General features: G+C 37.7%; 1 protein-coding gene across 1 annotated transcript; it reads left to right on the top strand.

Annotated features, from left to right (window-relative positions):
* The first annotated feature begins 5,211 nt into the window (after positions 1-5,211).
* On the top strand, positions 5,212-11,584 carry LOC123317995 (DNA-directed RNA polymerase III subunit RPC1-like). The gene is made up of 3 exons (XM_044904645.1): positions 5,212-5,353; positions 5,721-5,853; positions 11,327-11,584. The coding sequence occupies exons 1-3, from the start codon at positions 5,310-5,312 to the stop codon at positions 11,567-11,569; spliced, it is 420 nt and encodes a 139-aa protein (XP_044760580.1). The 5' UTR covers positions 5,212-5,309; the 3' UTR covers positions 11,570-11,584.
* Positions 11,585-13,714: the final 2,130 nt, after the last annotated feature.

The following is a 13,714-nucleotide window of genomic DNA, read 5'->3' as shown; positions in this document are numbered from 1 at the left end:
TGACCAGTACAGGACTTTCTTGAGCGCCAAGACCAAGACCAAGAATCTTCTTAAAATATAGGTCCAGTAGAAATATCTTTCTATTAACTGACTGTGGCTGTCGATGGGGAATTAGTGCTCAAACATCTGATGAATCTCAAGGAAGCCTCCTCTTCTAATCCTGATGGCCCTTCCCCTTTTACATTGAGAAAGTGCCCATCTGGGCACTGTTACATCTGGGCAAAAATAATCCTAAGACTCAATATGTGGCCACCGTTTTGGCCCCCGTTGACAACCATAATGATCTGAATATCATTGTATCCCATCATCCCATCAACACGTGGCGTCTGTGGCGGCGAGAGCTATGCGGATGACCTATATGATAGAGAAATCTTTTAGGGGGTGCAGCTTGGCGACGTTTGAATACTTTACTGTAGCTACGTGTGTCCTCTGATGGAGTATGCTGGTCCAGTGTGGTGTCCTTTTCTCAGGAGTGATCAACTTGTCCTTGAGTCCATACAGCGTTGAAACACAAGGATTTCTTTAGGGAGGATGAGGCCCGACTATCATGCTCGTTGAGGCTACTAAATCTGCAAACATTTGGGTATCGACGTGATAGAGGTGATCTTATTGTGACTGTGACCTATCGGGATATGCACGAATGCTTTGGTGTGAAGCTCGACCACCTCTACATGAGAAGCAGATTTCTTTTTGTTTTTTGGTGTAGCAGGGGGAAAATCTGCAAACAGACGAACACACCCTCTGCTGAGGGGGAACAGTGTGGGGATTCTCACTCTCTGAGCTCGAGACCCACTAAAAACCCTTAACTGCTTCTTCATAGGTTCCGGGCATTTTGCCTATTAACCAGTTGACTCTTATGGTTTCTGGACTCTCACACGATCATAGTCGTGTTGATAGTTGTATGCTGCCTATAGCTATTATAGGTTAAGCTCTTCTTTGGTTACATTTAAATCCTTAACTGATCTCTCGGTCTTCGGTGGTAGGTTCTTGACCTTCTAGCTTCTTCCGTTGGATCGTAGTCGACTAATCTTCGTAGTTCCTCATTTGGATGTTGTTTGGCTTTGTCGAATATCCTTTCCGCCTTTCTCTTCATAAATTCTGTAACTGGTTCCCATTCCAAGACCTTGTAGATTTGTTTGTTCCTAACAAACCAGAGTATGTCCATTGCCATTCTAAGGAGTTTATTCTCAGTGGCCTGTATTCTCTTGATGTGGGTTTTGGCTGCGAAGCCCCATGCCGCCGATCCATATGTGAGTTGTGGTCGCGCAATAGTTTTAATCATCGTCAACTTGATGTTCTTATTCATATGACTTCTTCTGCCTATGAGTGGATAAAGTTTGCTCATTGCGGCTTTTGTTTTATCAACAGCACATTTGATGTGGTTTTTCCATGTAAGTCCTCTGTCAAGCGTCACTCCTAGGTATGTTGCTTCATTTTTCCATTCAACCTCTTCTCCATCAACTTCAAGGTTTTCTTCCATCCTCAATCTTCTCTTTTGCAGTAATATTGCTTGAGTCTTTCTTCCATTGATTTGGATTTTCCATTTGATGCACCATTTGAGTAATTCATCTATGGCTTCCTGCAGTCTCCGGTGTATGATCTCTGGGCGTCGATGTCTGAACGCTATTCCTGTGTCATCTGCGTACAAGGTGAGCATATTTCTAGCATTCTTCGGGATATCATAAACGTATATTACGTAAAGCAGAGGTCCAAGTACCTATCCTTGAGGCACTCCCGCTTCCAATTGTCTGGTTTGAGAGGTTGCTCCATCTATCTTCACATAAAAGTTTCTATTCCTCACATAGTTCCTTATAATCTTCCATAGCTTGGTCGAATATCCTGCTTTTTTCATCTTGTAGATTAGGCCTTCCTGCCATACTCTATCAAAAGCTCTCTCGATATCCATCAGAACTAATCCTGTGGCCTGTTTGGTCTGCATTCCTTCGGTGACGTATTCTATGAGCCGTAGTAATTGGAGTTCAGTCGAGTGTTCTCGTCGAAATCCAAATTGTTCGGGTGGAATTATCTTCAACATTTCTGTTTCCTCATTCAGCCTTTTGGCGATAACCCTCTCGACGACTTTTCCTAGTGCTGATATTAGGCTGATTGGTCTATAATTTTGAGGAAATTTCCGTTCCTTTCCAGGCTTGTTGAAAACTATCATTTCTGCAGTTTTCCATCTCTTTGGGTAGTATTCGGTCCTCATCACTCCGTTTGTTATATTCGTCAAGGCTGCTATTCCTTTTCTAGGCAATTTCTTCAACATATAATTCGTTATCCTATCTTCTCCCGGTGCTTTCCGGTTTTTCAGTTTCATTATCATCTCTTTGATTTCTGTTGGTGAAGCCGGTTTTGGAATGATTTCGGTTTCCGGTGGTTCCATCATCAGTTCTTCGTTTGCCTCCACTTCTTCTTCTAGATCTTCATTGTCATTATCATTTCGGTAATTTATTCTGGCTTCTCTCTCAATTGAGTCGGCCAGTGCTTCGGCTTTCTCAAGTCTCGTATATACCATTCCGTTTGCTCCATGCAGTGGAGGTATAACTGTCCGTTCTCGTCGTAAGCGTTTTTGCATTTTCCAAGCCGAGTGATCTATTGTATTCAGTTCCCTTAATCTCTGGTGCCATCTGTTATTACGCAGTTCTGTTGAAGCATTTTTCAATATCTGACTATGCTTATTCAGTTTCTTATTGTCTTCTTCTCGTTTTGTTGTTCTGTAGATTTTCCTGAGTCTTCTGTTCTTTTTTATAAGTTCCTTTATATCCCTTGGCGTATCTCCGTGTGAATGTTTCGGAATTGGTTTCCTTATTCTCTTGGTGCTTTCTTCATAGGCTTCCTTTATTTGATTTTCCAATTTTTCAACTGCTTCATCTAATTCATCCCGGGTGTTTATTTGGGGAATTTCCGTGATTTTCTCCTGAAGTAAATTCTTATATTTCTCCCAGTCTGTGCGATCCTTGGTTTGTGTCTCTTCTTCGTTTCTTGGGCCATGTCCCACTATGAATTCTATGGGATTGTGGTCTGAAGTTCCGTCTTCTATTGTATCAATGCTGATTTCTTCAGTGATGTCTTTCATTACGACAATGTCCAGTACATCGGTACTCTTGGTATGTAGGTCAGTATATCAGGTCCTATCACAACTGCATTAAGTTTTTCAGCATAAATCTTCAGTCTTCTCCCGTTGGTAATTTCCACCCTACTGTTCCATTCCTGCGATTTGCAGTTGAGATCACCAATTATGATTTTCGGTTGTCTTCCTTCTAGTAGCATTTTCAGATCCTCTTCCAGCATGTCCTTATCCGGTGATTTATAAGTCGAAATAATCTTCACTTGTCCTCCATTGGTATTCACAATAATCGACAGCTTGACCATTGAATATTTGGTCGAAATGGTGATCCATATTCCTTCTAGCCAGTATAGCAACGCCACCTGTGCTGTTAGGTCTATCATTTCTGTAGATATCGTAATTGGGAAATGCTATCCGAACGTTGGGGTTAAGTCTTGTTTCTTGGAGAGCTATGACATCCGGTCTCTTCTCTTCAATCAGTTCTTCGAATTCTGGTCTGCGGGCATGAGAAGCAGAACACAGCTCCGTAGCCATGCCTTTAAATTGCCGAAAGAGAATTTCAAGACCACGCCAAGGAAAACGTTTCTGTCCAATAGAATTTTTGGACGGAGCAATTTCCGTTAACGCCTTCAAGAACCGACTTGACAGGTTTATTCGGGATCAGAGTTAACTTTGGATGAGTGTGTATGATTTTCATCTTATTTTGTACTTTTGTGTTTATGGGTGAGAAACCATACTCTTATTGTTTATTAATAATAATAATAATAACAGAGCTTATTCCTTTTGATATCTGAGATATCTGGGATAAGTGAATTTTCCTCTGGAGAGGAGTGTGAAAGCCGCAAGGCTAAAGTCATAATAATAACTTCATTACAATTGAATGAGGAGTATATGGACGAAATCAAGAGTGTCATTTGTTGATTTTCCTTTGCGAAGGTCGTTGAATGCTTCATACAATTTCTCTAACCTTACAGCCACCAGGGATTTGAGGGTCTTCAGAAGAAAAGAAGCAACAGTCAGTGCTATCGGTCTGTAACTAAAGTAGATCATTAGGGTCCTTCTTAGGTTTACAGATGGGGATAACTAACACTTCAGTGAGCGATGGACAAACTGAGGGTCGTTCAGACAAAGAGGTTCTCTGGTTTAGAAGATTGTTCAGTAGTTGTTTGGCCTGGAGGGAAGGTATTTCAACATGGTATAAGTGATACCATCCAATCCTGGGGCAGGGTCCTTTTTTGATTTGATTCAGGATGATACTTCATCCAACGTGATTACAGGGAAAGATACGCGTAAAGGTGGATGAATTCTGGATGGTGGTCCCTGAGGGGTTCCGGGCCCGGATGGACACAATATTTCAAGAACTTCCTGGCCACAAGAGGGAACGGAAACCGAAGTAGCCGGGGGTCGAGCACCAAATTTTAATTTTTTTACATCGGGTCCGATGTAAAAATGGTTTGTCGGATTTTGTTCCTCGTTAGCACTTGGATGTTCTTTGCATAGTCATGGTTCTTTGCTCGTAGAAATCGCTCAATGGATGGATCCTTAAAGTAGGCCTTAAACGCTTGCGATCTTTTTCTGACGAGGGCAGAGAGCTCGTCATTCCACCATGATCTTCTATAAGGAGAATGGCGGGGTTGATGCTATCTAGGGATAGATTGTTCAGCCGCCTCCAATACTCGATATCTAAACTCCTGCAGGGAACTGGGGGCCTGTGACTTCATACTGTCAATAAAGTCAAATCAAATGTATATTAGTGTTCTGTGCTGTCAATGACGAATCGCTTGTATTTGGACCAATCCGCTGTGCCTATGCTAAACTTTCTAGTGAAGAAATGGGAACTGTGTGAGGGAATTTGGGAACCCATGCCAATGGAAGTCAAGGTTGGCAGAAGGTCACTTCGACCTTCGACCTGGATCTGGGATAACTTTCCATGAAGAGATGAACCCGATATCATTAGAGCACAAGGTTATGTTAGGAGCGCTTAGGTTCGCGTTCGGAGGCTGCCCTCATTCAATATACAATATGCCATGTGTTTTGTGATGATATCATATGACTAGAGTTCGATAAAAGATAGAAAAAGAATACTAGAGTTCTGTGTATATGTGGGAATTCGTGTTCTGTGGTGTTCTTTAACTTGAGGTTATGTATTTGTGTCAGTGTTCAGTGTTGTGTGTGCGAAAATTTCGAATCAGCTGTGTTTTGAATACTTTCTCATTATTTATTTGGATTTCAATTTTTCAAAATGCCGAAAGATCAGTTCAGAGAAATACATGTTGCTAAGGATATGTGAGTTCCACTTGCAGATATTTTGTAGATATTTAATTGTAATTCCAAGAAAATAAACCGTTTATATTGTATTATTTTTTCATACTTGATGAAACTCCATAATAATTGGTAAAAGTTCAGTTATACTTCCTCTGATTTTGTTGTCAATTTTTTTTAGTTAAGGTTTCGTGTGATCAATTAAGTATACAAGTCAACCTGGACATAGCAGCAAGCAATAAAAATTGTATAACTATTTTTCTGTTCCACCAAAACTCAAAATGAAACATTATCTTCTTTTTTATTTATTTTATGTTTGTGATGCTTTTTGGAAATACATATTATAATTTTTATACAATACCGAATTTCAGAATTCATGCAATTGTTTCAGATCCGCCATCAAGTTTTGTGTCGACAGTCCCTCAGATATGCAAATGCATGCTCGCCTCCAAATTTTTCAAACAAATATGTACGATCAAGGACCACGAACTCCAGTTCCCTATGGAGTCTTAGATAGAAGACTGGTGAGTTAATCTATTTTATTATTTAATCTATCATTAATAATTCATAATAATGATACACTGTTTGAAAATTGAGGTGAATAATTTGAATACATGTAATAATGTATAAGTGGAAATAAAAACACAATTTTGCATATTTACTGATGTATTAAGTTAGATGTCAACAAAGGCTCAACCTGACTCAAATGAAAACAGTTATAGTTTCTTGGGCGTGTTGGTGGGATCTACCAGACCTGCCACCGCGACTAAAGCAGTTGCAGTCATTTGTGGCACGAAAACAAGCTCAGAGAGCTAAGCTTCTCCCTCCAGTCCCATCAGCGTAAAGAAATGAATTATGTCAGATGGGGAGTGAATCATGAGTTCAACTGATCCAGCTTGAGTATCCTAAAGATTCCAAGTCTGATTCTATCTGCCATCGGGCAATCACAGAGGATATGCTCAATGGTTTTGTCCTCCACCTGGCAAAGCCTGAAGAGTGTTTCATTGACAATGTTGAGTTTGTGTTAGTAAGCTTTGATTCTGCAATTTCCTGTGAAGGCAGTCATTATAGATTGGTTCTTAAAAAGCCCAGCCTATGTTGGTGTGTTTACTGGGAAGCACAGAGATGTCCCTGTGCCATACCGAAAGCACTGTGCTAATACTCTGGGACCCTCTGTTCATTCAAATATTCCCTTTGTCTAAAATTGTTATGTTATTCATTGCAATTTCTGCCATTGTGATAGCCTATTTTCTGGTATATCTATAAAACACAGATAACAGAATCTATGAAATTCAGTTCTGGATAAGCTGTCAAGTTTATTCCTGTCAAAAAATGTGATGGGGTCAACGCATTCAAGTTTGTCAATAAAAAGAATGATTTGTCTAAACCCTTTGGCGTCTACCATTATCATATATGATTAAATGATTTGAGCCTTTTTTTGGTAGTAACAATTTATTTATACTGCTATTAATCTCTGCTCGACTAGTTTCGGTGATTGTAAATCACCATTTTCAAGAGCCAGTAACAAGACAGGATGCAGCAGTCGAGCTACAATTCCCCATTTAGGCCGAACAATCGACCAAAACACATTCCAAGAAAACAAAAATTATTGTTTTCTATATGCCCGATTGAAATATAAATCATTGTTTCTAATTGACTGGGCATAGGCGCATGATTTTCGCTACTTCTTTCACTGCTTAATAATTTCAAAGCACCAGTGCAGCGTATCGTTGAATTCGGTACCGAATATCAGTCCCGAATTTAATGACGTCACTCGGAGTTGGACACGAGTCCCGAGTCAGGACTCTAGTCACAGCCTAAAAAGAAAGGTTAGGAACATAATTAAGAATTGCCTCAACTTTAGTCAATAGAAGTCCTTAAAAAAAAGAATTATTACACGCAATTTTTTTCAAATATAATTTTCATTTTTTATACAAGACTCCCATAAAACAACAACATTAGGAGCACAAATAGAATCCACAATTCTCATATTTGATTATGAAACCCATAGCTCTTGTTAACTTAATGAAGGTTGATAATCAGTAAAAATTTTAACGAAATTTTTATCAATTGCAATGGTATTTGATATATTGTTTGTTTCAGGTATTTCAAAATCAATAATATCATTTTCTATCACCCGCTTTTTATTTTTATGTGAAAACAACTAATGACAATTGACAAAACATATTAATTATATCATATTATCCTGATTCTCCGTAGGTAGGTACCGAAGTACCTCAGAAGCTTTGTGAGCTTGTACTAGTTCAGAGAACCAGTTGTGTTCTGTGTAGGCTTTGTTACTATGTCCTTACGCCACCTTAGGCACAGCACTATTAATTTAAACCCAACAGTGAATGGTGGCCCGTACCTGTATCGACTAGAAAATTTCAACTCTAGCCCGGAATAGAACTCAGTACCTTGCGGTTGCGATATACTGAGCCGACGCTTTAACATCCAAGGCACGGATTGATATTTCTTTTAGAGTAAAGCTGCGTTTACATTAGCGAAATTTCCCTCGCGAAATATTTGCGCGAGGAAATTTCGCCTAGTGTAGACGCCTCCCTCACCGCGAGGAATTGCGGGGCGAGGGCCCTCGCTGCGAGCCACAGGTCTGTCGGTTTTTGTCCGCGCATCGAAGGGTTTCGCTCATCGAATTTCGCATAGTGTAAACGTGGTACACAATCTCCGTACTGACTGCGAAACAAAAACTGAAGGCGGCTCGCTCCACTCGCGAAAGATTTTGCTCTTAATTGCGCTTTGTTTTGGGAACTGCGAAATTTCACTCGATGCGAATAATTGATGCCCGAGTGATTTTCGCGAGGAAATTTCGCTAATGTAAACGCAGCTTAAGACATCTTGACACTCCGGTTAAGGTTGTAGAACTACTTTTGAATTTTGGATTTTTTTTCGGCCATAATTCTACTCTAAAGCCCGTTTGCAACAGCCTAGAATTCTCTAGAAAATTTACTCTAGATTTCATGCGCCGTGAATTCTTTACCGTTACATACGCAATTTCGGTAGAATTCTCTGTTCAGTTGCATACAAAATAATCTTTGCCGTTTTCTTAACAAAATTTGGTAGAGAATTCTCCAGAGAATTCTGGCTCTTACAAACGGGCTTAATATCAGGCAAATATATTACCCCAATTACAATTTTTTTGTTCCCCAATTTTTAGAGAAATTGGGGTTCTGCTAGCTTAACGTTAAGCTAGCCGAACCCGAAAGCTAATCGAACATTTAGCAAAAATCTGACATCAACATTTTCGGCCCATTCTCTCATTCGAACTCAGCGCGGATTTCCCTTGAATGCGTTGAAAAAAAAATGAGTTCTGCTAGCTTTACCATTAATCTAGCAGAACCATACCGCTAATATTATATTTATCCAGAATCTGATCATACCATACTTTCCGGCTAATTTTAGGCTAATTTATTACCTTAGTATAAATACGGGCTAACTTAAAGCTAATTTATTACCCCAGTAAAATTTTTTTAGTTTCAATTGTGAGAGAAATTGCGAGATCTTCAACCTCGAAGTTTTGCCAGCAAGACCAAATCGATAACCAATGGTTTTTCAAAAATCTGATTACATAACAGTTTCGGGCCCATTTTAGGCTCTCATTCGAACCCAGTGCGGATTTCCCTTGAATACGTTTTTTTTTAATGGGTTCCGCTAGCTTTACCGTTAAGCTAGAAGAACCAAACCGCTATTACTATATTTATCCAGAATCTGATCACACTATACTTTCAGGCTATTTTATTACCCCAGTAAAAAATTTATGCTCTCTACTTATTGGAGGAATCGGAGGTTCCACTAAGCCAACTATTGATTTATTGGACGAAACCGATAATCGATTGTTTATCCAGAATCTGATTTTATCATATTCTCAGACCGACTTTGGTCTCATTTATTACCCCAGTAATATTCTTTTTGCTCTCCGATTATTTATTGGAGTAATCGTGGGTAATCATCCTTTAGAATGTGTATTAAAGCTCATGGTAGCCACTTCAAACATCTTTTGTAATACTAAAATAAACAAACGATTTTATAAAATTGTTATTTTGTATCGTTTTCTTTCATTATTAAACCCCACAGGTGTGAAATCAATATTTTTGAGTTTATTTAAGTAATGAAGTAATTTTCAGCTTTTTTTGTAACTTAGAAAAAGGTCTTGATTCAAGGTAATTGGAATTCATTTTTAGCTTTTTTTCTTAATCACAAAAAATCACTTCATTACGTGAAATTCACTTAAAAATATTAATTTCATAGGTATAGGGCTTAAAAATGAAAGAAAACGAGAGAAAATAATTTAAAAATATCGTTTCACCGAATTAAGTTTTACAGAAGGGGTTCAAAGTGTGGATCAAGAGCTCTACTAGGTGCTCTATACCTTCTAATGAATGATTTTATTCAATCTGCTTGCATGTATTATTTCAGTTGCTGAAAATAATTTAAAAAAACTGGAAATATAGTGAGTTATAACATTTCAAAATCTCAGTGAAACGGGCAATATTTTTCTTGCTTTGGCACTCAGGTCCCCATATTATTTTATATATATATTTTTGAAAACGTTACCACCCTCTATCTCAAAAGGTTAGACATTTAGGACATACGTTCATATAAAGTTTTTTTCTTAGAATTGGCCCAAAAATCACCCCCATAAATATTGACATTCAATTAGGAAACACCCTGTATATTGCAAAAGTCGCAGGAAACACTTAGTTATCGTTAGACGATCTAAACTTGGCCCGGTACACAACCCTGATGAATGGAACCTGGGTGTGGGGAATTTGGGGAGTATATATAAGATATACCTTTGTGAATATGTATTACGGCCAATAAGGATCTCGACATATCGCTAATGAAATAAGTAGCCCATCTATATAAAAATAGATGATCCCAGCCCGTGCGTTGTTGCTGAAATATTTCAGTTCAATATTGAGTTTGAATGTATTATTTTTGCAGCTGCTCGTAATTCAGTCAGATATACACGACCTACAATGTGACCGTTCGAAACGATGATGGTATGAGCCATCAGTTGTTTTTCGTTTTCCATCGGAGGAAATTTCACCCAACGGATTTCTGTTTCGTAAATATGGTATAATGAAAGAAAACGAGACAAAATAACAATTTTAAAATATCGTTTCATTCTATAAAGTTTACAAATGATGTTTAAATTGGCCACCATGAGTTCTAAAACATACTCTATAGTCTACAGTCTACACCTTCTAAAACCGTGTGCACCGAATTATTTAAGGCGAGATTAACGTTAATACTGGATTACTTCTCTGATTTCTATAGCAGTTACCATAGCAATCACCGAATTAACGTTAATCCTGTCTTAAATAAGTCGGTGCAATCGGGTTCTAATGAATCATTGCTTTATTGCATATCAACAATTTTGAGATAAGTATCGTAACATTTAATAAAATTTCACTAAAGGTGCTCTAAGTCGCCACCATGAGATTCAGTACATACCTTCTTATGGATGATTGCTTTATTTTGCTTGCATTTCTCATTTTAGCTGCTAAAAATTTTAGAGACGAGGTTAACATTAAACTAGACTTCAACTAATTGCAATAGGAATTTATTTTGCTGAAAATATGGAGAGTTATACCATTTCGGAGTCGCAATGAAAAGGGCTTGTTTTTCCTTGCATTGGCACTCGGGTAACCATATTATTTTTTACACTACGCTAGGTTGAACTTAAAAAAAAATAAGCGAAAAGGAAAATTTGAGTTATATATTTTTTCATGAAAATGAAAATGGGGCGCATGACATTAATTACGGCATGTTTATGAGTTTTAGCAGAGGTTAGCGTAAACGGAGTATTATACAATTTGGTGTATGATCCCTAAACTCTTCAAAAAAGATTCGGAAACTGCATGTATAGTATAGCCCAAAAAACCTGCAATTTTTAAATGAGACAATGATTAACCATATAGCTTTGTGATCAATTGATTGAATTGTCACGATTCTCATGCTATCTTTTTGTTTCAGGGGAGCTTATCCAATGCAGAACGATGTGAAACCTGTGGTGAGACATTAACAGAATGTTCAGGTCATTATGGGTACATTGATTTGGAGCTTCCAGTTTTTCATGTTGGTTATTTCAATCATATTCTGAATATACTAAGATGTATATGTAAAAGTTGTGCTTGTGTCCTTCTCGACAGTAGTCTCAAAAATATTTTCCGAAAAAGGTTTGTATTTTACATTCAAATATGTCTGCTTTTTTATTGAACATACAATTGCATCGAAAGAAATCATTGATAATTATTCATGACATCGTGTTGCATTTTCTTAATTATGTTAATCGACAGTACTTCAGACAAAGAACGTACGTGGGTTATAAGTTATGACCAATTGAATAAAAGAGGTAAATCAATTAATCACCCTGTATCTTCCTAAAAATGAACGATAGATCTATAAAATTTGGGTTATTTAGAAGCACCTTGGTATCCTCTATCTACCCTGAAGATTATCCAATTACTCTAATTTATTTAAACACTAGCTGACCCGGCAAACGTTGTTTTGCCATATAAATAATTTCCTAAAAAAATTTAGGGGTGGACTACCCCTAACATTTAGGGGGATGAAAAATAGATGTTGGCCGATTCTCATAGATACCGGATAAGCACAAAAAATTTCATCAAAATCGGTCAAGCCGTTTCGGAGGAGTATGGCAACGAAAACTGTGACACGAGAATTTTATATATTAGATTCACTAACTCACTTTCACCACTTTGCACTTTGTAACTTTTCGGGAGTTATCTGTTCACTCCGCCCTCTATTTAGAACACTAACTGCCCTAAAGCCCACCGTTCAAATCTTATATATCGATACGCCCAGGTTCGAAATCATTCCAGACTAGCCGTTTGGATCTTTCGTGATATTCGCATATGTTAAAGTAAAAAAGTGACTGTAGAATGTAATAATCATTTTCTAGGAGGAGTTGAAACAAGCGAGTAATTCAACGTTATTGAAAATGGCAATTTCTCCATAACTCAAAATATAGAAATGATTGGCCGGTTCTGTTTGTAGGTTTAGAAAAGTTGGACAAAAAGATCTTCAGAATGTGTCATCCATTTTTTTTCTAGCTGCTATAGTTCTTGAGATCCCCTCGGTAGACAACGAATTTTGCAAATTGATATTGTTCGGACTAGAGATATGTATAGTCCATTAAAGAATGATTTACATCCCAGTAGGCATTGGAAGTCCAGATGCAGCTTAATATCTGGCCATAAAACATCAATAATTTCAATAGGTTCAATCACAGAACTAGAATTCATAAATACAACCTAGAAAAGTATTTGGAAAAAACAATTCAAATTCATAGCATATTAATTAGCATTCAAAATTGATACAATTTGCAATTTGATCGATTAAATTAAGAACATGAACAGCAGTACAAAATTTAATTTTTTTTCGGTCAATGCATAGATCACATTTAAAAGATCTATAGATTGTTTATTCACAATACCAATCTGAATTCCACAACACAAAATCCGAACTTATGGGCTATTACCCACTTAAATTCTATTTTCCATAGCCACCCGAGATGTCAATATCTAGTATACCAATATTGATAACACGCGTTCTATGCTATGGGACTATGGGAAAAAGTGAAGCCAAATTGTTGGCAGGAATTCACTAAAGGCGGAAACACATTATTAAAACGCGACGCGACCTGATGAAACGTGATGCGTGTTGAGTCGAATCAAATGTATTGTTTTCCATAGACCAGAATCATACTATGAACACCCGACGCGACGCCACGCGCGTACAATTTACGCGTCAGCTCGCGTTGCGTGTTAATAATGTGTTTTCGCCTGTACACGCATGCGCGAATTAGAAATTGAAAAATGACAATCAAGATATTGGTTAGTTTGTTTCAGAGACAAGAGTTTGTCTCTGGCTTGTTTTCATCTTTGACGTTGGATGATTGAATTAATTCGAATGATAGATTATTTCAAATTCTCAAGTAAAAATTTTAAGCAGCATTTCATATAGGGCGAACCTTCACGAGTGCCTTCGGAATATTAAATTAATCGAGAATGTACCCGTTGCTTTTCAATATCCAGATAAATCAGAACGAAAAGAGATCAAACCAAATATGTGCATAAAAACTGTTTACCTAATATTATGATTTGTGAAATCGTAAGTGCCGAATTAGAAATGGTATTGTCCATACTTAGTAAACTCAAGGGTGAAATAAAAATCAAGTTCGTTTTATAAGTACATGATGATGATAATGATATATATACATACATACATACATACATACAGAAATGTCGGCGAATAAAGAAGTCGATGCGAATCTCTCTCTGCAAGTTATCCCCCAATGTGGATATTGCAGGAAATCTATCGCGAAAAGTAGTGCGAAGT

The sequence above is a fragment of the Coccinella septempunctata genome, chromosome 1, assembly GCF_907165205.1.
Source record: "Coccinella septempunctata chromosome 1, icCocSept1.1, whole genome shotgun sequence".
NCBI lineage: Eukaryota > Metazoa > Arthropoda > Insecta > Coleoptera > Coccinellidae > Coccinella > Coccinella septempunctata.
The sequence above is the reverse complement of the archived record's forward strand: the minus strand, read 5'-3'. Positions and strand labels throughout refer to the sequence as shown.